The sequence below is a fragment of the Cnephaeus nilssonii genome (assembly GCF_951640355.1).
Source record: "Cnephaeus nilssonii genome assembly, chromosome: 20".
NCBI classification, from domain to species: Eukaryota; Metazoa; Chordata; class Mammalia; order Chiroptera; family Vespertilionidae; genus Cnephaeus; species Cnephaeus nilssonii.
Window position 1 is genome coordinate 12,437,385 of NC_137091.1, and position 18,214 is coordinate 12,455,598.

At 42.3% G+C, this 18,214-nt stretch overlaps 1 protein-coding gene across 3 annotated transcripts in view; it reads right to left on the minus strand.

Annotated features, from left to right (window-relative positions):
- The window catches only part of WWP2 (WW domain containing E3 ubiquitin protein ligase 2), a 124,272-nt gene extending 107,546 nt beyond the window's left edge, over nucleotides 1-16,726 (minus strand). Inside the window, exons 1-2 of one of the 3 annotated variants that reach the window (XM_079800535.1) lie at nucleotides 16,648-16,726; nucleotides 804-888 (exon numbers count right to left, since the gene is read on the minus strand). In XM_079800535.1, coding sequence (XP_079656661.1) covers nucleotides 804-873 — 70 coding nt within the window. In that variant the 5' untranslated portion in view covers nucleotides 874-888; nucleotides 16,648-16,726. Of the gene's footprint in view, nucleotides 1-803; nucleotides 889-1,008; nucleotides 1,050-11,931; nucleotides 12,554-16,647 lie in introns of those variants that run through there. The other 2 variants (XM_079800534.1, XM_079800536.1) reach the window with 2 other exon arrangements.
- Between the last annotated feature and the right edge of the window lie 1,488 nt (nucleotides 16,727-18,214).

Here is an 18,214-nt window from a genome sequence, read left to right on the forward strand (position 1 = left end):
AGAAGGGGCTGAACGCTGGCTGCCTTTTGAAGACAGAGACACGACCAGATTTGCTCACTGGCTGAATACGGGATTGTGGGGGGGAATCAGGAGCTCAGTTCCAGGCATGTCACATGTTAGATGTTTACTAAACATTCAAAGGGAGGTGAACAAGTGGGCTATTGGAGTTTAGAGAAAAAGTCAAACTAGAGATACACATTTGGCAGTGATTTTATAATTGTGGCATTTAAAGCCAGAGGGTTGGATGAGATCACTCAAGGAATGAATGTAGATAGAAAAGAGCCATGGGGCATGAAGGAATCACCATTTTATTTTATTTTAATTTAATTTTATTTTATTTTGAAAGAGGTTTGTTTGTTTATTTGTTTGTTTTTCAAATATATTTTTATTGGTTTCAGAGAGGAAGGGAGAGGGAGAGAGAGAAACATCAATGATGAGAGAGAATCATTGATTGGCTGTCTCCTGCCACCCCCTATTGGAGATTAAGCCTGCAACCCAGGCACATGCCTTGACCGTAATCGAACCCAGGACCCTTCAGTCCACAGGCCGACGCTCTATCCATTGAGCCAAACCAGCTAGGGCAGGAATCACCATTTTAGATCATTTTTGCCAAAAGTTCCTTTTGCCCTTCTTCAAGAATTCCAGCTACACTATGACAACCCGATGAGAATGAACAGTTACACTCTTAAGCCATTTCACAGACTTGGGCTCTCCAGACCCAGGTGTGGTATAAATCCACTTCTTCCCCACAGACTGGGCTGGACCTCAAATGACTAACAAACACTCCACACAGTGCCACTCACCTTTCAAAGTAAGCTGCGACTTCTCAAAAGGCAGGGCCACTCCCGCCCGGCTGGAGCTGGCAGATGCCATGTCATCACCAGGAAACTGCAAGACAAAGACAGCAGTAGATTTACAGAATATCTGATAAGAGATGGAGGTACTGGACCCAATTTTAAAATCTGAGTTTAAAGAGACAGAAGCAAAAAACAAAACAAAAACAGAAACCTTGAAGCATCTGTGGCCATGCTATTTCCAGCAGAGTGGTGTGTCTGTCTTATGATGGCTATTCACCCTGGAGAGGTCTTTATAGCTTAAGAAGAATACTTATATCAAAGCCTGGAGGAGGGAGGGCCTCATATAACATCTCCAAAAAGAAAGTCGCAGTTCAACAATAAAACATAACCCTCATCATCCAATTTTTTTCATGGGCAAAAGATCTAAATAAACAGTTCTCCAAAGATATACATACAAATGGGCAATAAGCACATGAAAAGATATTCCACGTCATTAGTTATAAGGTGTCCGTGTCATTCCATCTTTGCTAGAAGGCTGTCTTGTACTTTGAATGGATCTTTTTATTCATACATAATTTTGTGATACTGTAAACTGTCACTTGGAAAATATTGGTTCATTGAGTTATGCAGATATTCCAAATGTCATTATACATTATAAAATTGTGTTCATTTCATTGTACAATATTAAAAAAATCACATTTGTGAATGTCGCCAGTAATCTTTAAGTACTGGGAAGCTGTCAGCTCTTGGGGTAGATATAAGTGTTCCAAAATTCTAATTTTCATTTAAAAATTCATATTTTATCATTGGCAACAGATATTGTCAGTTGTTTTCCTTGAAGTGACAGACTCACTTTGTTCATTTTCAATAAAATACTGCCAAATACTCAAATCTAGTAACTTCAGTAGGTCTATCTATTAGTGTGGTTTTTCTTTTAATATATTTTATTGATCTTTTACAGAGAGGAAGGGAGAGGGATAGAGAGTTAGAAACATCAATGAGAGAGAATCATGAGAATCACCAGCTGCCTCCTGCACACTCCCTATTGGGTATGTGCCCGCAACCAAGGTACATGCCCTTGACCGGAATCGAACCTGGGACCCTTGAGTCCGAAGGCTGACGCTCTTTCCACTGAGCCAAACCGGTTAGGGCTAGTGTTTTTCTTTTTAATAAAAATGGTATTTCATGACCCAGCTGGTGTGGCTTAGTGATTGAGTGTTGACCTATGAACCAGGAGGTCATGGTTCAATTTCAGGTCAGGGCACATGTCCGGGTTGCAGGATCCATTCCCAGTGGGGGGCGTGCAGGAGGCAGCCAATTGATAATTATCTCTCATCATTGATGTTTCTATCTCCCACTCCCTCTCCCTTTCTCTCTGAAATCAATAAAAATATATTTTTATTTTTTTTTATTTTTTTAAATATATTTTTAAATAAATAAAAATAAATAAATAAGCAAATGGCAGCCTAAATAAAGTATGATGCCATTGCATAACACTTGAACTTACACAAAACAATTTCATATATTCTTGTGGACACACATACAGTAAATGGAATGAAAGCATAGAGAACCAGGGGTGGGAAGGAACCCCACCATTCAGACAGACGTTATCTCTAGGACAGCAAAGGATGGAGCAGGGGAATTGGAGTGAGGAGAGACCAAGGGAACTTCAACTGTATCTGCAACATTTTATCTTTTAATGAAAAAAGTTCTGAAGCAAATATGGCAAAATGTTAATAGTCATTAAATCCAGATGGTAGTTTTTATGACTGTTTGTTATCTATTCTCTGAACCATTTCATATGTTTGATCTTTTACATAATTTAACAATAATTTTAAGGGGAAAAAACTATCTTATCTTGAGTAATGAAGGAAAGATTAATGATTATACATTAAGCCTAGGGGCTTTTAGTAACAGAGGTTAAGGTACTAAAGGCTGGAAATCCATTATTTATAGACTTTAAAATAAAAGAATCTTTAAAATCTTCACATCTACTGGGACTCGTTCTTTCCAGAGGCAACTTGACTGAGCAGTTTTTAAACTAGCTTGTTCTCCCTGAGCTTTAGCTTTTAGCCTTTGTTCCAAACTCGAGAGAATCCAGGAGAATAACACTTGAAGGCTCCACGTGGCCCACTAAATGGGAAAAAGACCGAACCTCTTGATCTATATACTTCGTGGCCCATAAACAACATCAATCAGATAAATTCTAAAGGAGGCTCTGAACGAAGCCAACTGGGAAAGCAGGAGAAACAGAGTAATGCCACCACCTTGTTTTCCTTCTCCAGTGTCTTTCATAGACTCCACAGTTTACTAATCATAACCTAGGTTATTCTGTGGGGCTATGTTTGTCTTTCCAGATCCAATTAGCAAGATACCAATCTGACGTTACAAGGTAGATATCTTGAACGGTAAAACCTTTCCAAACCATGTTATAAAAAAAAATAGGCATTACACAGCATTTATCCCAGCAAAACTGAACACTGCTGAAGTAATTTTCCCCCTGGTAATAGCAATGGGAAGTGTTTGCATCCAAATCACTTCAAATAATCTGAGTTAGCATAAACCTTTATTCCTATTACCTAATACGTCATGTCTGGCTTTTAATTAAAAATTAGCCCTAGCTGGTTTGGCTCAGTGGATAGAGCATCAGCCTACAGACTGAAGGGTCCCAGGTTCGATTCCAGTCAAGGGCACGTGCCCAGGTTGTGGGCTCGATCCCCAGTAGAGGTCGCGCAGGAGGCAGCCCATCCATGATTCTCTCTCATCATTAATGCTTCTTCTGTCTCTCTCTCTCCCTCTCCTCTTCTCTCTGAAATCAATAAAAATATTTTTTTAAAAAAAAATTAAAAGTTATGCTAAAAGGCAAGAAAAAACAGTGTGAACAGACAACACAAACATCAAAACCAGACTTAGATATGATGTAGATTTTGGAATTATCAGACAGAGAATTTAAAATAACTGATTAATACGTTAAGGGCATTAATGAAAAAGGTAGACAACAACCATGAACAGAAAAGTAACATAAGAAAGATTCAAAAGAAAATTCTAGAAATCCAAACCAGTGTGACATAAATGAAGAATGCCTTGATGGGCTGGCTCATCGGCATACTAGACATGGTTTGAGGAAAGACTCAGTGAGCTTGAAGATATGTAATAGAAACTCCCAAACTGAAACATACAGAGGAAAAAATACTTTATAAAAACAACAGAACATCCAAGAACTTTGGGACAACTTCAAAAGGTGCAAAATACACATAATTAAAATATCAGACGAAGAAAAAACAGAGCAGAAGAAATATGTTAAGTATCGATGGCCAAGAACTTTGCAAAATTAATGACATACCAAACCACATATCCAGGAAACTCGAGAACATCGAACAGAATAAATACCAAAACAATAAATAATTTCTAAAAAAAAAAAATTACACCTGGACATACCAAAGACAAAGAGAAAATCTTGAAAGAAAGCAGAGGGGAGAAAACACTTTACCTATAGAGAAATAAGGATACAAATTACAGCAGCCTTCTTGTGAAGCAAGAAGAAAGAGCAGTGAAATATTTATAGTGTTGAAAGAGAAAATACACCAACCTGGAATTTTTGTATCCAATGAAGTTATCCTTCAAAAACGAAGGAGAAAAAAAGACTTTCTCAAACGAAACCTGCTCTGCAAGAAATGTTAAAGTTCTCCCGGGAAATGGAAAATGATATGGGTCAGAATCTTGTATCTACACACAGAAAAGAAGAGCACGGGAGAAGAACTGAATGAAGCTCCACCCACTGGCTTCTTTACACACTAGGTTGATACATAGGGAAAGGGCGTGTGCCTAGAAGGGTTGCCAAATAGGAAACAAATAAGAGAACTAACAACACAGGTGAGAAGTGGAAGAAAAACAAAGCAGTGAAGGAGGACAGGAATTTGGGCTGAGGGTTGGAAATAGAAATTTTAGGTTGTGGACAAGAAGTTTCATTGAGAAGGCAACTTTATTTTTGAAAGGGTTAAAGAGAATAAAACGGAGCAGAGAAAGACTTATTGTGCTTAGCAGATACCTTGCAGAAAGCTTGCAGCCTTGAGCACAGCATAGTTCAGATAACCAGAAGGCACCTGGAGGAACCAAGGACGGACCAGACACTTATCTCAGCAGAGCAGCTTGCAGCCAGCAAGGATTAATAAAAACCTATCTCTCCCTGCTCTCTTCGCTGATGCCTTTCTCCGTCTCAGCCCACCTGCACCCAGGTGGTCGGAATAAAATATTTTTGATACATTATGGCCTCATGTCATAGGTGCGCGACCTTGGCCCACTCCGAACCTTTCCATTTTTAAATATATATTTTTTATTGATTTCGGAGAGGAAGAAAGAGGGAGAGAGAGATAGAAACATCAATGATGAGAGAGAATCATTGATTGGCTGCCTCCTGCACACCCCCCACAGGGGACCAAGCCTGCAACCCAGGCATGTGCCCTTGACTGGAATTGTACCCAGGACCCTTCAGTCCACAGGCCGATGCTCTATTCATTGAGCCAAACCATCTAGGGCAAGAAAGTAACTTTTGAGGCAAAGATTGAAGAAGTAGAAGGGAACTGAGGATATCTGTGGAAAAGCACTTCAGGGAGATAAAAGGGCAAGAGCAAAATCTCCTGAGATGCTAGCATGTCTTGGAAATATAAGGAACAAAACAGGGTCAGTGTGGCTGGAGGGCAATGAAGGAGGAGGAAAAAGATAGCTAATAGAATTTATCCTGTTAGGAAGAATTATCCTTAATGAAATATGAAATGCCTTGGAGCAGTGGATCTCAATTCTTTCCGCACATTTGAATTATCTAGAGAGAGCACTTAAAAAAAAAACTAAAAAAAAAAACAAGCCCAGCCGGTGGCGTGGCTCAGTGGTTGAGCATTGACCTATGAACCAGGAGGTCATGGTTCGATTCCCAATTGGGTTGCTGGCTCCGTCCCCAGTGTGGAGCTTGCAGGAGGCAGCCGATCTATGATTCTCTCTCATCACTGATGTTTCTATCTCTCTTTCCCTCTCCTTTCCTCTATGAAATCAATAAAAATACATTTTTTTTAAAAAAACTTACTAGAAAGCTACAGAAATCAACACTGTGTGGTACTGGCATAAGGATAGACATATAGAACAGTGGAATAGCATTAAGAGTCCAGGTACAAACCCATATACTTAAGTTCAATTGATTTCTTAATTTATTGATTAAAGAGAGAGGGGAGAGAGGAAAAACCTATCGATTTGTTGTTCCACTTATTTATGCATTCATTGGTAGATTCTTGTACGTGCCCCAACTGACCGAACCTGCAACCTTAGTGTATCGGGACAATGCCCTAACCACCTGTGCTACCTGGCCATGGCAAGTTCAACTGATTTTAGACAAGGGTGCCAAGATAATCCAATGGGAAGGAATAATATCCTTTTCAACAAATGATGCTGGAGTAACTGGATATTCATGTGCAAATGAATGAAGTTGGACCCCTACATCAGACCTTATACAAAAATGAACTCAAAATTTATCAAACACCTAAATATAACAGCAAAAACTATAAAACTCTTAGAAGAAACCTGAGGTGTAAATCCTCAAGACTTTAGATTAGAAAATGGTTTCTTACATATGATACCAAAAGCACAAAGAAAAACTAAATAAATTTGACTGATTATCAAAATTTAAAACTTCTGTGCTTCAAAGGATACCATCAAAAAAGTGAAAAGAGAACCCAAAGAATGAGAGAAAATATTTGCAAATCATGTATCTGATCAAAGACTTGTACCTAGAATATATAAATAACTCTTACAACTCAACAAAAGACAAATAACCCAACTAAAAAACGGGCAAAAGATCTGAATAGAGATTTCTCCAAAGAAAATATACAAATGGCCAATAAGCAGATGAAAAGATGCTCAATATCATTAGTCACTAGAGAAATGCAAATTAAAACCACAATGAGGTACTTCACATACCTGTAATGGTCAAAAACAATGACAAATGTTGGCAAAAATTTGGAAAAATTGCATTTGCTAGCAGGAAATAAAAAATAGTGAGCAGCTTTGGAAAACAGTTTAGCAGTTCCTCAAAAAGTTAAACATAGCCCTAGCAGATTTGGCTCAGTTGAATAGAGCGTCTGCCTGTGGACTGAAGGGTCCTGGGTTCAATTCCAGTCAAGGGCATATGCCTAGGTTTCGGGCTCAATCCCCAGTGGGGGGCATGCAGGAGGCAGCTGATCAATGATTCTCTCTCATCGTTGATGTTTCTCTCTGTCTCTCTCCCTGTCTCTCTCTTCCTCTCTGAAATCAATAAAAATATATATTTTTTAAAAAGTTAAACATAGAGTTACCATAAGACCCAGCAATTCCTTTCTAAGTATATACCCAAAAGAATTGAAAACATGTATCCACATAAGAACTTGTACATGAATGTTCATAGCAGGATTATCCATAATGTCTAGAGTAGGCAAGTAGGAGAGAAAAAGTTTTGTTTAAACAGTGGATTCATTTAAAATGTCCAATATCTAACTATTGTAAATTTAGAAATAGAAAAGAGAAAAAAAGAAATCATAAAAGAAATATTACCCAAAATATTTAAGCTGAAATCCTTCCAGAAATGGAATACACTTCTAGACAGAAAGGACCCAATTGCCCAGAACAATAAATGGGAAAAGAAGCACACTAAGGCACAATGGCATGAAATTTCTTAACATAGGGATAAAGAGTATACAGCGTCCAGTCACATTTACAAAGAACAGGAGTCAGAACATCATCAGATTTCTCAACAGCAATACTGCATTCGAGAAGACAATGCAATGCTTTCAAATTTTAGATAAAATTATTTCCAATCTAGAATTCTATAACCAAGAAAACATCAATCAAGCATGACAGGAAAACAATGATATTTCAGATTTGCAGTCTCAAAAACGTTGCTTCCAAAACTTTCTCAGGAAGCTGCTGAAAAAAAATGTGTTCCATGGAAGTAAATGAAAAGATGCAGGATCCTGTGTATTCACATGGGAAAGGCAAAAGGAATTCCTAGAATGGGGATGAAAAGAAGTCTCAAGGCATTATGGGGCAATAGTTTAGAAAGCAACCAGTCCAGCCCAGTGGGTGTGGTTCAGTGGTTGAGCATCAACCTATGAACCAGAAGGTCACAGTTTGATTCCTGGTCAAGGCACATGCCCGGGTTGTGAGCTCAATCCCCAGTGGGGGGCATGCAGGAGGCAGCCCATCAATGATTCTCTCTCATCATTGATATTTCTATCTCTCCCTCTCCCTTCCTCTCTGAAATCAGTAAAAATATTTTTTTAAAAAGGAAAGCAACCAGTCCAGATTAGAAAGTTTATAAGAAGTTGTCATCTCTAGATGAAAGAAGGAAAATGGAAGATTACAAGATGCATCTAAGTGCATTGAAAGAAACGTTATTTTAGCTCCATCAGAATGCTTGGAACTGATGTGATAGGTAAACAGAAAATTACGCAAATGAAAAAAAAATCGGAAAATATGTAACTCCAGTAAAAACAAAAGCACAAGAAAGGAAATGTAATCCTAATACATGACGTGGCTCAGCTATGAATAATATTTATAATCATAATAACATACTATTTCATCAAAACTTGTGCTATGGTTAATAATCAGAAGATGGGGATAGAAGTGTGTGTTTGTGGAGACTGGCTGCAAAGAATGCTAACTCCTCATCTTCAATGGTTAAAAGACAACAGATAAAACTGACAAGCTATGAAATGACAGTATAAGAACAGCATATGTATAACATTAGAAATGCAGAAGTCAATACCAGAAGAGAACTAAGAGTTAATGGTCATTGATTCCATGGACTAAGAATCAAGAATAAAAAGAGGTAAAGCAAGGAACTGCTATCACATTATAATTCTTATATTGCTATTTGACTTTTTTCACTATGTGCATGGATTATTTTGTGCATAAATAAAATTTAAATTCAAGAAAGGAAAAGGCTTCTCTTCAAATCAAGTCATAGGATGATGTTCTTATTTAATTTTAATAAGAACAGCTGGTAAACATTCATTTAGTGTAATGGGTTGAATTGTGCCACCCCCCCCCAAAAAAAAAAATGTCTAAGTGCTAACCCCCCTGGAACCTGTGAATGTGACCTTATTTGGAAATAGGGTCTTTGCGGATGCAATTAAGTTAAAGGTTGTGGATGTGATCACCCTCACAGGGGAGGGGCCATCTGAAGACTAAGGCAAAGACTGGAGTCATGCACCCCAAGCCAGGAATGCCTGGACCCCCTAGAAGAAGCAAAGGATTCTCTCCAAGAGCCTGGAGGGATAATGGCCATACTGACACCCTGATTTCTGACTTCTGGCCTCCAGAACTATGAAAGGATAAATTTCAAGTTTGCATCAATTTGTTCCACAGATTAGGAATAGAAAAGCTAATACAATTAGCAGCCAAGGCTTTAGAAGATTTGAATTTCAACTGACATCAGGCTGAAGCTGGAAGTCTGCCGCACATCGGCAACACGTCTGTGGGGTGCCCAACTCCCATATCCACCTGGATCCAGGCCCCTCAGTAAATTCCTTAAGAAATAACTCTGCAGTCACAGGGGAAACAACTTATTGATGCCACTACTAACACAACAACTAGCTTTTGAGAATTTGAAAATAATGTATCTATTTCAATGACAAGTAGCAGAGTGAGGCAAGAAGGACCACATTAGATAACAGGCAGCCTTTCTCTGCTCTTCACCATCTTCCTCCTCCTTTGGCCTCTCTTTCCTTTTCCACTTGGCTAGGCTCTTCCTCCTCCAGGCTTTTCCTTTTCCTACTGTGATACAGGCCTCAGGCCCCGCACCGCTGGACTCAACCAATAGGGCAGCTGCCCTCCGCCTCAGAGTTAGACTGTAGAACAGCCTGAACTGACAGCTCTGGGGATTTATCAGCTCCGCCCTAGAAGAAACAAAGAGTGTCCTTATACCTTTAATTTCAAATAAGAAACTCAGGGGGGAAAAAAGACCATCTCCCTTTGCCTATAATCTACTGGCTTGTGAAAAAGAGAGAGCCCTGGCCAGTGTGGCTCAGTTGGTTGAACACTGTCCCATGTACCAAAAGGTCGCCGGTTCAATTCCTGGGTCAGAGCACATGCCCGGGTTGCAGCTCGATGCCCAGTGAAGGGCTTGCAGGAGGAAGCTGATTGATGTTTCTCTCCCACATAGATTTTTCTCTCTTTTCCTCTCTCTCTAAATCAATAAAAACATATTTAAAAAAAAAGAAAAAGAAGAAATTATTAACTACCATAGTTAATTCCTGAGTCCTTGTCATTAGCCAAATTAAGCATGTCAAGGGTCCACCTATTGGTTCAGGATTTCCAGAGACATCCAAAAGGCAACAAAGATATGCCATAGTCCTTTTTGGCTGAAATACCTGAGATTAAAAAAAAAACACAGGGAGAAATCAACTGGGAACATCAGAGGAGGCTGAGTAACACCCAGCGCCCTGGCCCCAGAAGATGGAGAATAATAGCTGCTGTTGCAGACACTAAAACCTTAAATTGACCTCCACAAAACACAGAGCGTGCATTCAAAACAGGACTGGTTGAGTCTTTATTTTATTACTAGAGGCCCAGTGCACGAAATTCATGCACGGGGGTGGGGGGGTCCCTCAGCCTGGCCTGCACCCTCTCGCAATCCGGGACCCCCTCAGGGGATGTCCAACTGCCGGTTTAGGCCCGATCACTGGCAGTCAGACATCCCTCTCACAATCCGGGACCGCTGGCTCCTAACCGCTCACCTGCCTGCCTGCCTGATCACCCCTAACCACTCGCCTGCCTGCCTGATCACCTCTAACTGCCTCTGCCTCGGCCCCCACACTCCTCCGGCTGGCCACAAGCACCCAGGACCCAGGCTTCCCTCCCTCTGGCCGGCCACAGGCACCCAGGACCCAGCTTTGTCAGGAAGGATTTCTGGTCTATCCGGTCTAATTAGCATATTACCCTTTTATTAGTATCGATTATTAAAATATCATTCACATACCATAAATTCATCTTTTTAAAGCATGTAATTCTGTGGCTTGCAGTATATTCACAGAGTTGTGCAACCATCACTATTATGTAGCTCCAGAGCATTTGTATCATCCCCAAAGAAGACCCCATACCCATCAGCAGTCACTCCTCATTCCTCTCTGCCCCCAACCCCTAGTACCACTAATCTACTTTCTGTATCTATGAATCTGCCTATTCTGGACATTTCAAGTAAATGGAACCATAATAACATATGGTCTTTGTGTCTGGCTTCTTTCACTTAGCATAATGTTTTCAAGGTTCACCCATGTTGTAGCATGTATCAGTACTTCACTCCTTTTTATGGCTGAATAATATTCCATTGTACGGATATACCACCTTTGTTTAGCCATTCAACAATCGATTGACAACTCAACATTTGGGATGACGGGATGGGTTGATTCTTGAAGCCAGAGGTCGATGACGGCCACGGGCACCTTCTGCAGGCAAGCAGCCAGCATCCTGACTGCGCCTATCCAGGCCCCTTTGTATTCACCCTGTCCATTCCTGAGCCAGGGTCAGTCTTTCAAGAAATGCTCATAGACACCAGTCTGTGCAAGGCTCTGGAATTCAAAGATGAATGCCATGGGGCCCCTGCCCTCTGGGAGCCCAAATAGCTTATTTTGAAGGACCCCTGTTAAACCCTTGAAGAGCTTTTGGCAAGAGAAAGCAACCACATACCAGATAGCTCTTGCAATATCTAACATACCTGACCATTCTTACCTCCCAACTTCAGCAAGACCCTTTCAGACCAATCTTTTAGAGGCAAATAGGTTTAATTGCTCACTAGCCTTTGAGTGATATTGGGCAAGCAACATACCCTCTCTAAAACTCAATTCCTCATCTCTGAAATGAGCCTAAATAATAGATCTTATAATGAACCTTGTAAGTTTACGGTAGGGATTAAATGAGTTCAGGTAAAGCAGCCAGCACATAGTAAGTGCTGAGTATCAATGACAAGCTAAACCAGTTTTCTTGATGCTGTAAATCTAGGCTCTGGAATTCCTGGAATTCTTGACCCGGCTTTGAGTCAAGAAACCACTGAACAACGACCTCAAAATGAAAGAGCCTGTGCAGCAGATGAGCAGGGAAGAGCAAAACCACTCACCAGCACCCAGAGTTTATTCTTAATGAGCCAGCTGCAGAAACAGGCAGAGCTTCCTATGATGACTATGGATCCACCCGGCATCCACTTCTTGAGAGATGTGGGAGAGAAAGGTCTGTTCAAAAGGTTCTTCCTTTCCTTCACACCCTCATGCCTTTCCCGTTTTCTCCAACACTTACGCTTCCTTCTTGGCCTCTTTCCTCCATCCAGCATTGAGCTGGTTACCTTCCCCTCTCCAAAGGCCCATATTGAATAAACAATCAAATGGAACTGAACTTTGCCAGATGACATCCGTACAAAGACCAAGCTCATGAAAGGAGGGAGGGCGAGCACAGTGGAATTACAGGCTAATAATAAAACAGACTGGAAAGCAGATCTCGCAACAAAACAGGAAGCAAAAAGCATGCATGCCACAGAGGAAGAGGACCTGCCCTGGTTCAGGACTGCCAAGTCTTGGTATTTGGTGTTTTCTAAGAAATAAGTGTGAACGCTTGACTTAAATCACAAAATGTTTGTTTATAAGCTTAGAGGGGGAGGAGCAGGAGCAGGGACGACAACCTTCTAAAAAAGATTCAGCCCTAGCTGGTTTGGCTCAGTGGATAGAGCGTTGGCCCGTGAACTGAAGGGTCTCGGGTTCGATTCTGGTCAAGGGCATATGCCTGGGTTGCGGGATCGATCCCCAGTAGGGGATGTGCAGGAGGCAGCCGATCAATGATTCTCTCTCATTATTGATGTTTCTATCTCTCGCTCCCTCTCCCTTCCTCTCTGAAATCAATACAAATATATGAAAAAACAAAAAGATTCAGTTGGTTCTTCTAAAGGGCAACAAGATCTTCCCTTTTCTTCCTACCCCTCAGAAATTCCGGAGTCTGTAACAGTCTGAAGTGACTCAAAATCACTCAAGAGCAGCTCACTGATTTGATTCTCTGGGAGTTTATATTCAGCCACCCATTTCTTCGTGTCTCAGGATGGAAGCATCAGATCTGGACTCAGAAGGCCAAGATTCAGATCCTGCTCTTCCATGTCTAAGCTACATGACTTTATGTCGGTCATTTCACCTCAGGGAGGTTCTGTTTGTTTCAAATCTATGAAACGATAGGATGCCTGACAAACAACATGCACTCCGTACACCTTCGGTAAAGCCAGCATCTTAAACATAAAAACCCATTGCCCATCCTTCTTGGAAGTCTCTAAATTGGTTGCCAACCCAGAAAGCCAGACCAATTCCAGAACCTGGCACTCAAACTGATGCCAGCGGCACTACAAAGCAGCATCCTCGAGGAAAAAAGAAACCCCTTACCTTGCAGTCTGCAAAAGAATCTTTAAATGAAAAGTGAAATGGAGGGAAAGCCACGTTCCCTGAGATATAATACAATGCTCTGCTACACTGGTATAATAGTATAAACAGTTTTTATTTCAAAATTTAACTTCCAATAAGAAGCACTCCTTGGATATGCATCCATACTACTCCATAAGTGACTTGGCCCAGGCTCTGAACTCTAAATACTGTCCTCGTGCCAGCTGCTTCCACGTGTGCATCTCCAGCCCAGGCCTATCTCCATCCAGACTTCTCTAACTGCCCACAATACTGGCACTGGGGTCTCACGACCAACGTGAACAAAGGTGAGCCCCACCCCGGTTCCTCCTCCGGTCTTCCCCATCACGGTTCACGAGGATTCTGTTCTTCTAGTTATTCACACCACAGACCGTGAGGCACCCTTCATATGGCAACCAGAGCGATGCCCTCCACTCCCTGCCCCTCTCTCCCCTTACCCTCACCACCTCTCTGACCTCATCCCCAGCATCTCTCCTCCATCACATCCCTCCAGCCAGGGGCCTCCTGGCCGATCCACAAACACGCCAGGGGTGCTCCTTCGTTAGGACTATTGAATTTGCTGTTCCTTCTGCCTGGACCGCTATGTCCCAAAAAGCTGCCTCGAACACAGCTTTTTCCCCCTCATCTTCAGGTCTTCACTCAACCGGCACCATCTCAGGAAGGCTCCTCTGAGGACTCAAACTCAAAATTGTAACCCCAGCCAACATTTCACAGCCCACTTCCATGATTTATTATAATATCACATACTTGGCTGTTTTGTTTATTGTGCCTTTCCCACTAAAATGTAATATCCACAAGGGCAGAGATTTTTGCCTTTCTTGTGTACTGTATTCCTGGTGTTTTGAACAGCACTGTCCAACATAATTTTTAATTTTCTAGAAAACACATTTTTTAAAAAGAAAACAAGTGAATTGAGTCCCGATTACACTATGTTTAACCAAAAAAAAACTTAAATAATCCCTTAGAGAATGTACTCACATTGTATTAATATTGTATTGATTATATTGTTATATTTACTATAATATAAATATACCAATGAGATTATCTTTTTTATATTAAACCTTAAAAAGCAGGTGTGTATTTTATGCTCATTAGCATATCTCCATGTGTCTAGTGGCCACCATCCTGGACAGCTCAACTCTAGAACAATGCCTGGCATAGAGCAGGCACTTACAAATATTCATTGAACGAGAGAATGTTTTCCCAGGAAGAGGCAGCTATGGTATAGCACAGAGTTCTGAACTTGGATTGCATCCTACAGTCACAATTTTTGCTGTCTATATACTATTTTTTTTCTTAAAATGGCATATGTTTATATTTGAAAATATACTTTAAAATAAAACTTTATGTCCTTTTCTTTTTTTAAATATATTTTTATTGATTTCAGAGAGGAAGGGCGAGGGAGAGAGAGATGGAAACATCAATGATGAGAGAAAATCATTGAATGGCTGCCTCCTGCACGCCCCCCACTGGGGACCAAGCCCGCAACCTGGGCATGTGCCCTTGACCGGAATCGAACCCGGGACCCTTCAGTCCGCAGGCTGACGCTCTATCCACTGAGCAAACCCAGCTAGGGCTAGGTCCTTTTCTATGAATGGAAAAGTATGGGTCTAAGGATAAAAGGCCTGGCCTTGGGTCCCTGCTCAGTCATTCACTAGCTCTGATCGCTGAAGCAAAGACTTTGTTAAGCCTCAGTTTCTTTATTGGTAGAATAGGGACAACACTGGTCTTCACAGGACGTGGTGAAAATTAAATGAGATGTGGCTATCAGCCCTTTGCCCATGGGAAAGCAGTCATTACGTAAGAGACTGAGTCCATCTAAGCCTTTTTCCCAGGCCTATCGTATTCATTATGGACCAATAACACAAACTGGCAAATCTGACGAGAGAAGAGCTAGGACTTGGGTTCATATCCCTTGTCCTACGCTTAGTGCTTTGTGACCTTCAGAAATTTTATTCACTAAACACTTACCAAGTGCCACAACGTGCCATACACTAAGCTAGTAGCCAAACAAACCAAATAAGATATGACTCCTGCCCTTGAAGGATTACCAGTCTAGCAGGTAAACAAGAAAGAGCAATAAATTGTTGAAAAATCAAGTCATCTCTCTTAGTTCTGCTTTTTCATTATGAAATGAGAATAATACCTTCCCAGCATAACTCACTGGGCTGCTACAAAAATCAATTGTAAATGTTTATCAAATACTCCAAAAACTTGAACTCATAATACATTAGCAAAGTACTTCCCCCGCCCCCCTACTTGTAACATTTTGGGTTCAAAATGATGCTGGCTCCTGTGATTGTCCAGTCTGAGCATTCACTCCAGTTATATCACATCCATGAAATTCATTTCACTGCTGCAAATCTTAGCCAACACAAAGAAAAGAAAAAAAAAGGATGAACAGCTTTTCACAAAGGCATTTAATCTCAAAATCATGATCCATGTCATGGTTCTAAGCACAACACAGACCTCGCAGTCACCCTACCTAATCAGTGTGTCAAGAGAAGTAGTCACATGGTAAGGGACGCTGAATAATTTAAACCGAAGAGGAAAAGTCATAAAGCCGTGTAAGTAGACACTGTCCAAGGTTTCAGCAGTCGCTATGTTGCTGAGGTAATGCTGAGCTAGGAGGTCCTCAAGAGTTTAGGCTAAAAGCCATTTTATGGCCAGAGCAAAGTGCCCATACTCTTTTTTCTTTTTTCCCCAGCTTAGAAATTGATGGGATCTGGGGGAAAATCTCAAAGAAAGATGATCTGAAGGGCTAGGTTCCCAAGAAGTGGAAACCCTACCCAAGCAGGGCGAAGTGGGTGTGACGAAAGCAAGACAAGATCCTGTGATCCCTCCTGAAGTTTAAAAACTGAATGGGACCGAAATCAAAGTCTCGGGTAACAACCATTTCCAAAGAAGGAAGAAGAGAGAGACTCTCAGCTGGGGTTCAGGCAGCTTCTTCTTGATTTCCCCTTCCTTCCCTCCACGGCGCACGCCCATCCTCAGGCGCCCCCTTCCCGTTCAGTCCCAAGTTGCCCCTTCCTCCGGTCCCGACCCTTCCACAAAGGTCACCCTCTCCATCCCTGGCCCCTAAGCTCCACTCCCCTTCCAGAAGGACTTGCTGTGTCGCAGCCGCACCCCCGGCTGCCTCCGCGCCCACCTCGGAGCAGCCCCCCGCGCACAGCCCGCGGCGCGCCCACCCCTCCAGGGCGGGAGCCGGGACACCCCTCCTCGGAGGCCGGAACCGCCGCGCCAGGCCCCTCCCACAGGAAGCCACCGCCCCCCGGCGCCCGGGCCGCACCGCCCCCCGTCCACCGCGAGACGCCGCCCCCCCCCCCCCCCAGGCCTGCCCCGCACCCCCGTCCGCCGCACCCCCCAGTGCCCGCGCTCGCTACCTGCCGCGCGGCTACAGAAGCGGCGCCCAACTCCTCTCTCACTTCCGCCTTCCACCGCCCGCACTCGGGCCGGGTCACGTGGCCGCGCGCGGTCACCTGACCCGGAAGAGGCTGGCCGGACCGCAGGTGTGGGGCAACCTAGGCCTGGCCTGGGATCCTCTGCCCGGGAGAAGGCATTCTTAGCCGTGGTGTGTTTAAAAGTCGAAGCATTTTCCACTTGCTGGAGTGCTCCCGAGCCATCAGCCGAGGACTCACCAATGCCGGTCGCTTACTCCTCCCACCAACCCCGGGGTGGGATCTAGTATGAGCCCCACTTTACAGGTGAGAGGTTAGCGATTTCATCAAGTCATCAAATATTTGTTGTCCTGGCCGGTGTGGGTCAATTAGTTGGAACATTGCCCAGGACACTGAAAGGTAGCGGGTTCGATTCCCGATCCTGTTAAGCATGTGGTCTCATAGCGTCTACATTTTCCGGTTCTGGAAATGAACTCAGATTTTCACTGGCACGCAAGCACTGCCTTGTCTTTCCTAAAAGACCTCAATGAGTTATACACTGTCCTACATGTGTTTGAAAGTGCTGCTAATGTAAACTGCTTTAAAGTGACCAGATTTTCCTAATAATGTTTGAGATTCTTCACTTTAAAAAAAAACACACAAAAAAAACCAGGAGCTCCACAAAAGTGAAGTGTTTCCATAAAATGATGAACAAAAATAGATCCAGAGACAAAAGGCAGGGGAGGTAGGGGGGTTAGAGAGCAACCAAAGGACTTGTAAGCATGCATATTAGCATAACCAATGGACACAGACACTGGGGAGGTAGGGGATTGCCCGGGGTGGGAATGGCTGGGTGGGGGGTCAATGGGGGAAGAAGGATACATATGTAAAACTTTAGACAATAAAAATAAAATAAATAAAACTTTAAAAAATGAAGTGTTTCGGGGATCACTTCACCTCTGAGAGACCCTGTCCCCAGCTACCCAGTCACCCTGTGCTACACCAGGCATCACCCTTACTTCCCTAAACACCCCATGGATTTTCTTCATTTTTTTTAACTTTATTTTATTGATTGATTTTTAGAGAGCGATACATCGATTTGTTGTTCCATATATTCGTGCATTCATTGGTTGTTTCTTGTATGTGCCCTGACCAGAGATTGAACCCACAACCTCAGTGTATTGGGAGGACACTCTTAACCAACTGAGCTACCAGGCCAGGAGTCCCCTTGGCTTTTCATACTTTGATGCCTTTGTCCTGCTCATCCTTCAAGATCTGGCTCCACAGTCAAACACTCTGAAGGTGCCTATCGTCACTACACAAAATATCACTTTGTTCATAGCTGGCACATCACCCAGCCCCTGGTGGTATAAATTAGCTGTCATATTTGTTAAATAAATGAAAGTCCTTCTAAGGCTGTCGGGAGCATGGAGAGTAATGTTATAGGGAAACAGAAAAGAGAGTAAAATACTATAAAAATGATAAAAGCTACGAAGTGTTTCCTTTTACAGGCACACCTAATTTTATTGCACTTCGCTTGATTGCACTGCAGTGTTGCATTTTCTACAAATTG